The sequence below is a fragment of the Sceloporus occidentalis genome, unplaced genomic scaffold, assembly GCF_023333645.1.
Source record: "Sceloporus occidentalis isolate IW3139 unplaced genomic scaffold, rSceOcc1.0.p SCAF_1, whole genome shotgun sequence".
Lineage (NCBI taxonomy): Eukaryota > Metazoa > Chordata > Lepidosauria > Squamata > Phrynosomatidae > Sceloporus > Sceloporus occidentalis.
Window position 1 is genome coordinate 5,402,756 of NW_028316981.1, and position 15,884 is coordinate 5,418,639.

The following is a 15,884-nucleotide window of genomic DNA, read 5'->3' on the forward strand; positions in this document are numbered from 1 at the left end:
TGGCCAGGAAAGTCCCATAATAGGATGTTTGCCTTAAGTGTCGCCATAACTCAGAAGCTAATTCAAGGCACAGAACACCAAAGCTGACTTTGAGGTGCATTACAACAACACTGTGTTGTGTCCAGAAACACAAACACACCCCAAACTGCCCCTCCCTTGCGCAGAAAGCTTCCTTTCAGGTGTCGCATGGAATTATTCAGGAAAGGAAGAAGGAATGATGGGAGCAGCCTTTGGAAGGGAATCTGGAGCAGGACGGGATGGACAGGGCTCATCCGGAGAAACGCCAAAACCAAAGCAGACCAAGGAGGTTCCTGAACAGATAGAGACCTGGTCACCAACAAAGCCTAACCGGCTAAACCTGGCCAGAACCTGACTTCTGCTGTTATTATTGCTCTTATTATTGTTTTGTTGTTACTTGTTTATTTGTTTATTCTTCTTAAATTATGTTTTAAATTCTATTTTAAGGGGGGGACTCTGGAATGGAGGAATGTATGTTTTAATGCTGTAAGATGCCCCGATTGTGTTCACAAAGGGGCAGGATACAAAAACAAATTACTGTATCATCATCATCACATGAAGGAGATCAGGAGTTTATCCCGTGAATATCCCAGAAAAATTGCATAGTTACATGAAACAGTTTGACACGACGTCACATAAAACCCGCCATTAAAGTGGCCGCAAAGAAGCATATTTTTGACTCTGGGATTTCAGTGACAATGCATTTCAGATATCGTTTTATTTGTGCCATTGAGTGTGATAATCATTTGCGCAATTCATCGCCATTTTCGCTTTGTTTGCGGGATGCTTTAAATGCGCTTTGATCTCTCTTTAATGCCGAAATCGGCCCCAGTGTGATAAAGTCCCAGGGTCTACAAAAGTCCCTGCTCCACCTTCCTTCCCGCAGTCGGCCTCAAAGGTGCCACACAGGATCCCTTGGCCATAGAAAGCCAAAGAGGGCTCAAAGCCTTGGAAAACTATAAAGCCCAGGAATCACAGGATCCTAGATTTGGAAGAGACCCCAAGGGCCCTGACCCAGCCCAACCCCATTCGGCCATGCAGGAGCTCTCAATCAAAGCACCCGCGACAGATGGCCATCCAGGCTCTGGGGTGCATAGGGCGGAGGAACAGCGCTTAAAGCGGGGTCAAACTGCGTTATTTCTGCCGTGTAGATGGGTCCTGGGAGAGAAATGTGTGGCAAAGGAGAGAAGAAGGAGAGGAAGCCACTGCCATGGAATGGCATCCTGGGCAAGTGCTCCTCAGAGCCTCCATTAAGGAGGGCTCCTGGAAGGGACCAGCCTCCCTTCCCTCCAAGGAACAGCCTTGCCCCCCTCGGCCCCACTCACCCAGGGAACTCCCCAGCAGCAGCAGCATCAGGGAAGCAGCCACCGCCAGCAGAGAGACCGGAGCCTGAGGCAGCAGCAGCCCCACCGCCGCCATCCCGCTCCTTCCTCGCCTTCTTCCCTCGCTTTCCTCCGCAGCAGCTGGACCTCCTGCCTCCTCTCCCTTCGCCCCTCCCAAGAGCACTGCCAAGGAATCTGGCACCCAGGCCCAGGATTGGCCGAGAGGAAAGCGTTCCACCAATAGGGAAAAAGAGGCGTCGCTTTCGTCACCTGTTGCTGGGGAGATGCCTAGGCGCCAGCGCCAGAGTCCTGCTGCTGGAAAGGGAAAGAGAAAGTCCTTTCGGGGGAATCCCCTTGAGAGCCTTGGCCAGCAGAGGGCGCATGGACTCTGGAGACTTAGCTGTGAAACCCAATGGCTGACTCTGGGCAAGTCACACTCTGTCAGCCTTTATTTAGATTGGGCTGTACATACGATTAATAAACTAAACAAAAACCATGTGTCTATGGCGTACATTCTGCAAAATAATACCAAAATACATATAAAATAATACATAATAGGTGGGAGTCAATAAAATAAAGAGGCAACAAATGGAAAACATCAAGTATAAAATATTAAACCTCAAATAACAATCACACGATGCCTGGGAAGGCTTCCATGAACAGGATGGTCTTCAGCTCTGTTTTGAAGCTGGTTAAAGAAGTGATGACTCTTGCTTGTGGGGGAAGAAGGTTCCAGGAGTGAGGGGCAGCAAGTGAAAAGGGGCAAATCCGGGACGGGGCAGAGGAAATCCTGGGTTGGGACAGGAACCCTTGACTACCAGAACGGAGGGCCCTGGTGGGAAGGTGAGGAGAAAGAAGTTCAGATCAATAAGGAGGGACCAGTCCATGCATAGATGTACATAGATGTATTTATTTATTTATTTAAGGTATTTCTACCCCCCCCCCTTCAGCCCTAAAGGCTCTCAGAGCAGCTTACAATTATTATTTTTAATTACACGGTTCCCGGCCCTCAGGCTTACAATCTAATATGTTCGATGTAACATAGCTATTACTCAGTGGGCTTCTTAGTCCTGCCCAAAATGGAGAACATTGGCATTCCTCCAGGACAGAAGGGTGAAATGTAGGGCATGTCCTGGAGAAGGAGGACATCTGGTCACCCTCCTTTGGAGAGGCTCTTTGCAGAGGAGGCCTGCAGGACATTGTTTGTTGCATATCACACAACTACGTCCAGACCAGAGAGGCCAGGAACCTTGAATTAGAAATGAAATACTGCCCCCCCCCCATAAACTTTTGTTTTTTTAAACTCTTCTCAGGTCCATGTCAAGCATCAGAGGAGGAAGCCTGCAGAGAATAACCAAGTGACAGCAATTCCACTGTTGCTTTATAACTTCCAGAAATGGCAAATCTACCAGGCCATGCTCTTGTAATAAATAGCACTAAGAAACTGTGGTTTAATGGCTTGTCCCACGGCACTAAGCTGCGTAAGACCCTTTCTCCTACCTGCCCCCTTCCATTTTCTCAGACAACTTCCCCATCCACTTATCTTGGGGTTTTCCTACATTCCATCACTGTTTTGTTAATCCAAAAAATTAAAACCATCAACCTTTTTGTCAGTTCCATAAGAAGACACTCAAACTTTTTGTACTTTGTATGGGAACATTAAGGCCTCATTCACACTACTTAATAAACCTGTTTTCAAACCAGTTTAAACCACTATAAATGGCCCTTGTTCACACTGCTGCCAAACTTCTCCAATGCAGTTTGTCTGTGTGTGTTTGGGGGGGGGGGGGGGGACAGCATTAAACCTGATTAAACTGGTTGTTCCAAATCTGAGACATTTACCGCATCTTTTTAAATGATTCAGTTCAACACAAGTGCGAACACATTGTCAATTGGGTTTGGTTCCCTGTGATGAGATCACCCCTGTGGCGTTGCACATGGGGAATCCATTTTGAAACGAGCAGGTTTGATCGTGGCATCCAAAATCTGAACATCTATTTGGTGTCGAAGGCCTCAATCGATTCAAAATGATCCAATGCAAAAATGGGTTTATTATATAGTGTGAATGAGGCCTAAGTATTCCCACAGGATATAAATATCAAACCCAAATATGGTCACTTTGCTCATACAGAGGCCACTGCATGCATAAAGTCAGGGCTTCTCAGGATCTCTCAGATGGGGTCCTGGCAATTATTTTTCCCCAATATTATAGGGACCTGTGCTAAGTTTCTGCCCACTGGGTACAACTGTTTCATTCCTTTAGTCCAGGGACCACCATTTTGAGTAGCACTGCTCTGAGTAAATTGTAATAGCTATTATCAGAAGGATATGTTCTGCCTAGGATATAAGAATTAAAATGTGCCCAGCAGTGATAAGCATTGTTTTTTAGATGCGTCATGCATGGAAGCTGTTGAATTATCTCTACAATTTCAACATCCAGGCTGAAATATTTAGTAACCTCCAGATTTTGTGAGAAGGATGTTTCTGCAATAAACCAGCCGTTGAATGCTTAAGGCAGTCCTTTCCAACAGACTGCGGCCATTTTGTGTCTGTCTCGTCTTCCCAGCTGACCTCCACAAAATGGCCTCCGTTCTTGGCAGACACTCTGCGACTGCCGTCTCCTCAGATCTTTCCTCGCTTCAGAGCAGAGCTTAGTTCTGGGTGAGGCCAGCCAGCTGTAGCCAAAACCGAAAGTCCCCGTTGTGTGTTGTGAAGGCATCTTAGCTGAGATTCAGTACACAAAATGTTCACCTGAGCAACCTGACAGAACAGAGTTTGATCCCCCTCAGCTCTTACAAGCAGCCTTAATGTCCCTGCCTGCACCCAAAGAAGCTTTCTCCTTTTCATGAAGTTCCCCAAAGGAATTGGGATTGACCGGCCATCTGCTCGTTCCTCTGGTCTGTTGCCTCCAAATGGCCTTTGCTCCAGGCAAGCCCCAGTTTGTTCCTATGTAGACTATCTCTGAGTCAGATGGGAAAGTCCCTTGGTGGTTTCCTGGTTTTGCTCTCTTCTCTCTTTTTAAAAACATTATTTTGTTATTCGTGTTCCATGTATTTCTGAAAGAAAAATACAGAATGTAAAACAACTAGGCAGATAACATTTTTATGGATGCATAAAGAGAAATAACTCTCTTTAGGATGTGAAGTTGAAGGCTTTCATGGCCGGCATCCATAGTTTTTTGTGGGTTTTTCAGGCTATGTGGCCATGTTCTAGAAGAAACTGTTCTAGAACATGGCCACATAGCCCAAAAAACCCACAAAAACTATCTCTTTAGGATCTTACAATAATTTCTGGCATGCTTTCTCTTTTTCCCACCACCATTCCCTTCTCCTTTTGTGTCATGTCTTTTTAGATTGTAAGCCTGAGGGCAGGGAACCGTCTAATTAAAAAGATTGTATGTGCAGCGCTGTGTAAATTTACAGCGATTTATAAATAAAGGTTAATAATAATAATAATTTCATCTCTCTCAAATTGGATTTCTCAACAGACCCTTTTTGGGGCCAACTCCAAAGCATAAAATACTCTGTGCAAGCTTTTGCAGCTTCGTTGGCTTCTTCATCATGCAAAGATGCTAAAAATCATACCAAAGAAAGCATATTTGCTTGAGGAAGAAGCTAGTGAAGCTTCTAAAGCTTGCATAATGTATTTTATACTTTGGAGTTGGCCCGAAAAAAGGGTATCACTGCTTGCGAATTTTGTATTTTGTTGTACTGTATATACTCATGTATAAGTCTAGAAATTTTAGTCAAAACATTGACTGACCCCAAAACCCAGAGTTGACTTATCCATGGATTGATGTTAGTACTGTACTTTTACTCTGATTTTAAAAAAAGGAACCATCCTCTGGTGAAAAGCAAGAGCATAATCTGTCCTGGAAGCACTGACACATCTCTATTCCCTCATCCATCCAGCCTTTAGTGTTCAGTAGTTATCCCTGCTGGAATTTTGTAAGCTGTTCGGCATGGTTTTCCTTTGCGTCATCCTTTATATCCTTTGTCACATGGCCCTAAGTTTTGCTTTTGACTTATCCATGGGTCATATCAAAATCCATAATTTTGGCACCCAAACCAGCCCTGGACTTGTTGACTTATAGTCAAGTATACATGTTATTTTGCTCCATCGCCAACTTGGCTACCTATACACACACACACACACACCACATATATATATATATATATATATATGTGAATTTCAAGATACCAGATGTAGCCACAACAGAGGAATCCCAAACAAGAGGGAAACAAAGTCTGGGACTTAACTACTCACATTTTATACCTTCAGCAAAGATAAAATTCTTTCATTGCACTACAATTTGGCATATTTTACCTATAGAGTACTAATAAATTTTTCCAGATGGATAACCTTGGGCAAGTCACACACTCTCAGCCTCAGAGGATGGCCATGGCAAACACCCTCTGAGGAAACTTGCCAAGAAAACCTTTGAGTTATGGTCTTCATAAATCAGAAACTACTTGAAGGCATACAACAACAACAACAACAAACAATGCAGAGATTCCTTGGGAAATCATTCTCTGCCCAAGAAAGGAACAGTTAGCTAAAGGGACATCTGAGACTCAAGAGAAGTAACTTTTCTGTTGCTAATGTGAGTGGAAATGTTATTACCTGTCTTTTAATGCTCTTTGTCTCTAGTCCTCACAATGCCAACAGGGAGAGTGGCCTCTTCTTGCACTGAAATCCATGAAAACCATCTTAACTGACAACAACTCTGACAAAATGACTCTAATAGCATCACTGGTTTTCTTCTTTATGATTTTCAGCACCTTTGTTTGATGAAGAAGCCAATGAAGCTTCAAAAGCTTGCATAACCTATTTTATTTTTTGGAGCTCCCTCAAAAATGCTATTGCTGCTTGTGGATTTTGGATTAAATCTAGCAAGGATTCTAAAAGAGTATAACCAATATGAAGATATAAAGAGTCCCAAAATATCAAACAAATATTGATAATTTATCATGTGTAAAACTGAGCAGAACTGAAAATGAGAAATATAAATGATTTCTCAACATTAAATTACTGAAGAGTACAAAGATTTGATAGTTCTGATGAGAAATGAATACTTAGGACAAGAGGCTACTATTAGAAAAGAATATGGAGAAACAGAATGGTTCGCAAATGGCAAAAGGATCAGGAAAGGCTGCATCTTTTCCCTCTGTCGGTTTAACTTATATGCAGAAAATATCATACAAAGAGCAGGATTGGACAAAGAAGAAGGAGAAGTAAGATAGGAGGAAGGAACATCAACATCTGAGATATACAGATGATATCCAACTACTAGTGGAAAACATCACAGATTTGCAACAACTATTAAGGAAGATCAAAGAAGAAAGTGCAAAGGCAAGCTTAATGCTGAACATAAAACAAAAATAATGACCATAGTGGATCAACATAAATTCAACCTAAACAGTGAAGAAATCAAAATAGTTAAAGATTTCCCATACTTTGGATCAAACATTGACCAGAATGGAGACTGCAGTCAAGAAATCAGAAGAACACTAGGAAATGGATAAGAAGAAAATCAGCTTGTTTGAGATGTGGCACTAGAGAAGAGTGCTCAGAATACCATGGATGGCCAAAAAGACAAACAAAGAGTCCTAGAACAGGTCAAGCCTGAACTCTCCCTGGAAGCCAAGATGATCAAACTGAGGCTTTCGTACCTTGGCCACATCATGAGTAGGCATGAATAACTGGAAACGGCAATAATACTAGGAAAGGAGTAGAAAGAAAGAAAGACTGCATGCCAGATAGGTATGACTCAGGATCAAATTTGCAGGACCTAAGTAGAGCAGTGGAAGACAGTGGGGCTTGGAGATCATCATCATCATCATCATCATCATCATCATCATCATCATCATCTTTAATTTTTATCCCGCTTTTTGTTTCCACAATCAAAGCGGCGTACAACCTTTAAAAAATACAATATATACAATCCCCCCCCCCCCCACATTAAAAATGTGGAGATGTCTTCTCCACATGCTTGGCATGAATCAGTGTTGATTCAAGAGCAGTTAACATAATCAACCATGATGTATATCATATATATGGTATATATATATGGAGGATGGAGCAAATGTCTTGTAAGTTTTGTCTGCCTAAATAATTTGACTGCCTTGGGGATTAACTAGCATTTGTTGCCTTTTCCTCAGGCAGCCCTCCTGAGCCCCCCACTGATTCCCCCAAAGGGCTCAAAACCATCACTGCAAATGGACCTGCCTTTGATATCTTCACCTTTGTGGACTGGCACACAAAGCGCCAGTGTCCCCCAGAGAGATTTAACTGGTGTATTTTACAGCAGTGGCTGACTTCTTGAAGCTGTCTGGACATTTGATCATAGACTTGGAAAGCTGAAGGGAATAGAAGATGACTTGGCAATGTTAGCCAGGCCCAAAGGCTGCCAAGTCCTGCTTTGGGAATGCCCTGGGGCAAAGGCCGAGTGTTGTGCTGGCAGAAGGATTGCCCCAGTAGGCATTTATTATCACTCATAAGTTCTGGATCATGAGGTTTTAGTTGCAAAAAGTTGAAAAACAATTGCCTCACTAATGCTTGGGGGTGTGCAAATGTACACAATGCTTTTTGCACTCTTTTTTCTGACACAGGCAGAATGCAGAAACTTTCTCTTGCCAAACAAGAGGGGGGTTGTGGTGGTGCAGCATTGCCCTCTTGCGTCCAGAGTGGGAACAGACCTTCTTTTTCCTCACCTGATTTCCCAGAAAAAGGCAGCGTCCCATGAAACATCCAGCCCCTAAATAGTCCAAAGTCACAGTTCTGACAACTCATCTGTAGCTCTAGCCAACACATTTCTAACACAACACCCAGATTGTCAGCTTCTTCCTTCCAACCTGAGAAAGAGAAAGCAGGCAATAATTCAACTGGTGCAACCTCTCAGGAAGATGCATTAATGGAGAAGCTGCACCTGGGGAATTTTTGCCTGAGAAACAACTCTTAAAAGGAGCAGTGTGTGCACACAACAATCAGAATATGGGATGTTACTTTTTAAGATCCCTAGTATCTCAACTTCTGACAACAACAATAGGCATCAAGGAAAGCCAGGATGGCATAGAGGTTTCTGTGTTGGACTATGACCAGCTCGACTGTGAAACCCACTGGATGACCTTGGGCAAGTCACATGCTCTCAGCCTCAGAGGAAGGGAATGGCAAACATTCTCTGAAGAAATCTTGCCAAGAAAACCCCATGATAAGGTCACCTTAGTGTTGCCATAAGTCAGAAACAACTTGAAGGTACACACCACCACCACAACCACCATATTAACGAAATAGGGATGCCAAGGGCAGAGTGTCAAGTTAGTTTTGGCAACAGAATAGAAAAAGTTACTATTATTAGCTGGGAATAGGGAGGGGAAGAAGGAGCAACCAAGAGAAAACACAAACACAATGTACAGTCATGCTGAAAATGGAGAACATTTTGGAATTCCTCCTGTACAGAAGGTTGAAATGTAGGGCATATCCTAGAAAAGGAGGGTGTCTGATCACCCTGAGTAGGACCTCAGTTTCTGGTGACTGTCACAATAAGACCCACTCACCCAACTATTTTCCTATTGTGGCAGCCCCTTGGGTTTTGTCATCCCACCGCTGCCACCAAATTATGTCACAGGAGCCACCAAAAATTGCTTATTATTACTTTTAGAATTCACTTTCAGATGGTATCTAGTAGCGTGGTTACTTATTTCAGTCCCAGACAAGCTTGTAAGTAATTAACAATAAACCTTTATTTGAAAAACAGTTTAACAATGGGCTGGTACACATTAGTGCTTTGTGATGCCCTGATGCCCAAATTAGGGCTCACTACGGCGCAGCATCTATATGCGCCAAGCCCTAATATCAGCACCATTACACCATAAGCCTGCGGCCCTGTCCACATGGGGCGCAGCCTTGTGAGAAAAGGGTGCCAGAGTGCCCACACACCTCTGGGCGGAAGCACTATCATAAGGGCTGCGTCTTTATCGCGCTGCAAAAGGAACCGCTCTAGGTGGCTCCTTTTTTGCTCTGCCGTGTTGTCGCCCTGTTTGGTTGCTCCAGCAATGCGGCACAGCAAAGAGGGGTGGCGTTTCACGGCCCGTCTGTACAGCCCCAATGTTTCATTTGTTCAGTTGGCACATTCACTTGTTATTGCTTCACTTTGTTGCACTTAGTTACACTTTGTTACGCCTCTCTCTCTCTCTCTCTCTCTCTCGAGAACTTCAGTTACTCTCACTTAGGACCCTCACATGGTCCTCATTTACTGTTAACCTTCTGGCCCTATTTCTATTCTAGCCCTCAGGCTAATCCTGTCCCTTAGGATATGAGACCAGCCACTCCCTCCCTTGGAGTGCTGTATTAGAACCAAGTCCCTCACTCCTGAACTTGTTCCTATCAGACCCGGTCATAGAGCCAAGTCATTCTAAACTCTAGCTCTCACAGCCGCTGACCTCTGGACCTTCACACAACCTTCACACAACCAGACCCTCACTGTCTGGAGCCAAAACCCTCTCTGACTGTCACTAACAATCAGCTGACTCCTGATTGGCTGTTGCTAACCTGGCATAATTCTGCCTGACTGTGTGAATGAGCCATCTCCAAGGCACCCTTTCCAAACCGCTACACAATGCTGGCTCTCAGAGTGTCTTGTATAAATTCACTTCACATCCAGTATAGTTACAGGAAAAAACTCATCCCATGAGAGACCACAGTATCCCTTAGTGGTAGAATGCAAAGATATAGCCATGTTAGTCTGATCTAACCATCTAAGGGAGAGAATAATTGGGATATTGGGCATGGTATGCTTTCTTAAGTGTAAGCTGCCTTGATTGTCTCTCTGGCAGAGAGGCGGGGTAAAAATAAAGCTATTATTATTATTATTATTATTATTATTATTATTATTATTATTATTATTCTGTAGAATTAGTACCTAGAGAGATCTTGTAGTAGCACCTTTGAGACTAACAAATGCAATTCCTTTCTTTTAGTGAGTCTCAAAGGTGCTCCAAGATCTCTCTACAGAGCATCCTTGAGGTCATAATCACTCGGGGAAAATTGGAAGTTTAAAGTGGAGGCAATGCAAGGTCATTCAGGACTTAGGGACCAATTCACAGCTGGTTATCACATGACGCTGCAGCCAATCAGAAGAGAATCCAGGGTGAATGTAAGGTCACTCTGGAAATAAGTAAATTTGCAAAACTACCAGATTTACATGTCCCTTTTCCTTGCGAATTGGCTCCTCTCCCATAATGGCTGCTGGGAGAAACTTCGTAAAGGGATACACACAGACTTCCCTCGTTGCCCCTTTCTCTCCTTCTCTCATGGAGCCTCTAATGAAGGGCAGAGCTGCTGGTGGGAGAAGAAGGCAGAGGGAGGGTGCTTTGGAGGGGGAAATGGAGGACATGCCCTGGAAAAGGAGGGCATCGGGGAGGCTCAGCCCTCACTGGAACCAGGCAAGTTTATGGGCCCCCTCTCTCTGACAAAGAAAGAGAAAGAGAGAGAGAGAGAGAGAGAGAGAGAGAGAGAGAGAGAGAGAGAAGTAAGTGGGTGGATGGATAGATAGATAGACAGACAGACAGACAGACACACACACACACACACACAGAGGTTTAGATGACAGACAGACAGACAGAGGTGGATGGGTGGATGACAGACAGGGACCCTTTTTGATCATGAAACCCACTGGGTGACCTTGAGAAACACACACTCTCTCAGCCTCAGAGGAAATACGTAGGACCCATATGACTCTTTCGTGTATGTGTGTGTCTTTGTGGTTTCACGGAGTTTGTCTGCCTTCCTTTGACACAGCTTTGGGTACAAAGAGACTTCCCTCCCTGGTTTCCTCTCCCTCCCTCCCTCCCTGCAGCATGGGGGGGGGGCACTTGTGGAAGTGACAGTTTGGAGCATGCTCAGAACAGATATTTCTAAGCAAGCAATGGGGATTTGTCCTCACCCATCTGATAGCCAAATTCGAATCTAACCCTAAATACTGTGCCTTTAACCCCTTGTCGTGCTCTTGTGTGTGATAACCGACAGCACTGTAACCATTTTTGGGATGACAGCACATAGGTCACTGTGTGATAACATCCACAGTGTAACTCCCTTCCTTGAAACACATCCTGACTGGGATCTCTCTGGTGCCTCATCCAACTCTCTTTCTCAAATATGTCATCTCTTTTCAAAAATTTAAACAACCCTCTCACTCACAGAGGCCCCTCCCATTGCAGAGTTCTCTGTGCTGGGATTGGTCCCTACTTCCTCAGGGGCTGAGCTTGTTGCCTAGCAACCAGCTGTCAGGATGGCACCACCCCCAAAGGACCGGTCCTTAGAGCATCCTCCTCCCAGAGATGCTTTGCCATTGCCTTCCTCTGAGGCTGAGACCCAAAGGACTTCCATGGCTGCACAGGGATCCAGATCTAGATCTTCTGGATCCTAAAACTCAGATCCCTTTATGCTGCCTGCCTTCAGGCATTATGCCTCTGCTGAACAACTGTGCTGCAAGGCTGTTATCAAAGGACCATCTGGGAAGAAAGTTTGCCCATGTGGCTCCAACTCAGTTGAAGATCTAAGTCACTACTTATTGGAGTGCCCAATTTATAAAGATATAAGAAATGCCTTATGCAAAGACTTAGGTTTGGTATCAAACAACTCTGACTAATATCCGATCTCTTTTTTTATTAGGGGACACCGAAACAAGCATTTCTGAAAAGGTAGCCTGTTTTGCTTTTAAAGAATCAATTATGAGGAGGAAGCTCTGTAAAGATGATGGTTGGGTTACAAACCCTACCAGGCAGTGATCAGTCCATGACAAAGGACCTACAGAGAGTTCCTCCACTCCCAGATCACCATCATTACCAGAGCAAAAAACCAGGTCCAGAATGTGCCCCGCAAAATGGGTGGCACCAGATACTACCTGGGACATTCCCATGGTTGTCATGGCAGACATGATGTCCTGAGCTGCTCCTGACAGAGCAGTCTCTGCATGGATATTGAAGTCTGCCAAGACAACAAGCCGACGGGACTCCCGTGCCACTGCAGAAACCAACTCAGCCAGCTCAGGAAGGAAGACTGTTGTGCAGCAGCGTGGGAGGTACACCAATAGAATCCCATATCTGTCCTGGCCACCCACCCTGAAGTAGACACACTCATACCCAGTATGGGACAGGGCACCTGGTAAGGGAGAGAGAATCCTGATAGATCACTGCAATATATATGTACACCTTATATGCATAGCCTAAAGGTAATTTTATACATATTTGTTATAATTTTCTGCATGAAACAAAATTTGTTTACACAGAACCATTAGAAAGCCAAAGTGTATCTCAGCTTCTTATGTGGACAATTTTGGATTTGGGAGGATTTTGGAATCCAAATAAGAGATACTCAACCTGGACAAAGAGATGAAGATAAACTGCCTATGTCTGCCAGAGATTCCAGGACTGAAAGATGGAATAATTTATTGGCTGTCTAATAATCTAATATGCACAAATAAGTCAAGGTGATTAGGATGGAGGGTTGTTTCTTTCCTAGCAAAACGAAGTGAGGAAGCAGGGAAAGAAAGGGCTTCTCTTCTCATAAAGGGCACTTTCTTTCCATGGAAAATCACTGACTCTCACTGCCACCATTTCCTCTTCCTTGAAATGCATGACAGCCAAATGCCCAAAATGGAAGTGGCACAAATTTGTCCAGCAATGAAAGCATAGAGGAGGAGGAGGAGGAGGAGGAGGTGGAGGAGGAGGAGAGCAGTCCATTGGTGGAAGTGGTACAGGGCCATGCAGACAGTATGGCAAGTATCTTGAGTGCCACAGAGAAAAGGCAGACATATCACAAGATGTTGGGAGATGGTCTTTGTCAGCTAATACTGACACACCCATATTCATGTTAGGAAATGACATGTATGTGACCACAAGATGGAGCTGTAGCGGAACCTATTACAGTTCCAGTGGCAGTTGACAGTTGACACTTGCATTATGGAATGTTGATGCAGTCAGTTCTTCTGAGAGAGAGTGTCAGTTATGACAGTTGGTGTTAGAGTAACTGCCTCTCTGTTTGGTTGTTATGGTTGTTTGGTTGGCAAAGTAACTTATTTATTAAAGCCCTCGTGTAGAATGAAGGCTTGAAGTGCTCTTGTCGTTATTTCTCAAGCCGGGAGCTCAAGGCTGTTTGCAGTGGTGAAGGAATATTTTCCTTCCTGGCCTGAATACCTTTGCAGACATCTCTTCAGATTCCTTCTCCCTGGCCTCCTGTCGATGTGGTTCAACTCTGCAGGTAGTCGTGGTGGACACAGCACGTCTTTCCACGCCTCAACAAGGCCACCATCCCATGCCACTTCAGAACAGCATAAACAGCCACTGGCAAAGTAATGTTCCTCTTTGCCTATGGCAGGTAGCAATGTAGGGCAACAAATGAACATGTCACAATGTAGTGCAATATACCTGTGCCTTGTGCCTTGTCCATTTGTTAACATTAGCTCTACCACATGCAAAAGTCTTGCTTAATGTCATTCCCATTTAAGGATTATTTGTATTTCCTCCAAGCTTTTAAGAATACCAGAACTGGGGTCTTATTACAGATAATAAATACTGTATATTCTCATTTATAAGTCTAGAATTTTGGGTCAAAAATTGAACAACAAAAAAAACCTGGGTTGACTTATCCTGGGTCCATGCAAGTGCTGTATCTTAACTCAAACAGGAACCATCTCCCTCTCTAAGAAGAGTGGCAAAAGTTAAGAGGAGCTTAATCCATCCCTAGTGAACGTAAAAGAAGCACCAACCCCCTCTATTCTCTCCACTGAGTTGCTGCTTCGGCCTTTCTGAATGTTTGGACAAGAAAATAGCAGCATTCTTTGGCATCATTTTCTTTTCCTTCATTCTTTACATCCGTTGCTGCATGCCACTCAGTTTTACCCTCAACTTATACATGGGTCATATCAAAATTAATAATTTTGGCCCCATTACCTGCCCTCAACTTATACATAAGGTTGACTTACAGACAAGTATATACAGTAGTTAGATCTCCAAAAAGTGGGCAAAATTCTTAACAACTACTTAGTTAAGTATTCTTAATTACATAAGTTCTCCTTGCCTGACTCCCAAATCTGATAGAAATGTCATTTGTGCTCTAATCACCAACAGAATGGATCTTGTTAGGACAGATCTAATTAGGAGAATTTCTGAATTTAGCTCGATTGCTGAGAGGTAGGGTCCTAACAACACCCTCTGAGATCGGGTCCCAAGATGTCTACAAGAGGTCCACAAGAATCCCTTGAGAGATGACGCTGAGACAGACTGCTCCAATTAAGTCCAAATATTTATTAAAAGGGGAAAAACAAACACACAGCATAAGGGGGCACACATACTCACGCACACACACCATTCTTAATGAAAGTAAAGGAGGGAAATCGGGAGAGTGCTGAGAGAGGCAAATCTAGGGAGATACTCACTTCTGAAGGCTTCTCCAGGAACCAGATGTGGATATAGATGATGAGATTGACATGGCCCGCCAAAAGGTGGGGGGGGGGCAAACGGCCGAGGGAGCTAAAATCAGAGTTCAGTCTGACGTGAAGCCAGGCTGTATTCTGAATGTGACACACTAGTGTATACTTAGACTGAGGCTTATATAGACAATTTGTAGCCTCTGGCTATGAACTTGATGGCTATGAACTTGAGTGTGAATCCAGGGAAAACGGAAGTACTGGTGATAGGTTCCCCGGTTCCTGGTGGTGAGATTTGTCACCCGGCCCTGAACGGGGTCACGCTCCCCCTGAAGGACTCGGTGCGCAGCTTGGGAGTACTCCTTGATTCGTCGCTCCAGCTGACTTCTCAGGTGGATGCGACGGTCAGGAGTGCCTGTTATCAGCTTCGGCTGATACGCCAGCTGCGTCCCTACCTGGACCGAAAGGACCTAGAATCTGTTGTACATGCTTTGGTAACCTCTCGTCTGGATTTCTGCAACGCGCTCTACATGGGGCAACCCTTGTACCAAACTCGGAAGCTGCAATTAGTGCAGAATATGGCAGCCAGATTGGTCGCTGGTAGTTCCAGGTCGGACCATATAACACCTGTTTTAAAAGATCTTCACTGGCTGCCTATTCGCTTCCGGGCTCAATACAAGGTGTTGGTTTTGACCTATAAAGCCCTAAATGGCTTGGGCCCAGGGTACTTGGAGGACCGCCTCTCCCCACACAATCCACCCCGCACACTCAGAACCTCTGGGACCAACTTGTTGGAGGTTCCCAGGTCCAATCTGACCCGAACCTCACAGAGGGCTTTTACCACCGCTGCCCCTGTACTTTGGAATAAGCTCCCTGCAGAGCTTCGCTCCGCCGCCTCGTTAGATGTTTTTAAAAAACAGCTGAAAACATATCTATTTCGGCTGGCCTTCCCACCTTAAATTGTTTGTCTATTTCTCCTGCCCCTTTTTTTCCTCTGACCCTGGATTGATGATTGTTTTTGCATTTTTCTATTGCCCCTGATAGATGTATCTTTTACTTATCGTCTTCCTGTTCCGGTTTTTGTAATAATGGTTTTTAACTGTTGATTGAATTTTACC

The 15,884-nt window shown here is 44.3% G+C and overlaps 1 protein-coding gene across 2 annotated transcripts in view; it reads right to left on the reverse strand.

Moving 5' to 3' along the window:
• LOC149320469 (major histocompatibility complex class I-related gene protein-like) overlaps window positions 1-1,532 on the reverse strand; it is a 45,486-nt gene extending 43,954 nt beyond the window's left edge. Inside the window, exon 1 of one of the 2 annotated variants that reach the window (XM_089501957.1) lies at window positions 1,344-1,532. In XM_089501957.1, coding sequence (XP_089358083.1) covers window positions 1,344-1,437 — 94 coding nt within the window. In that variant the 5' untranslated portion in view covers window positions 1,438-1,532. The remainder of the gene's footprint in view (window positions 1-1,343) is intronic. The other variant, XM_089501951.1, reaches the window with a different exon arrangement.
• Window positions 1,533-15,884: the final 14,352 nt, after the last annotated feature.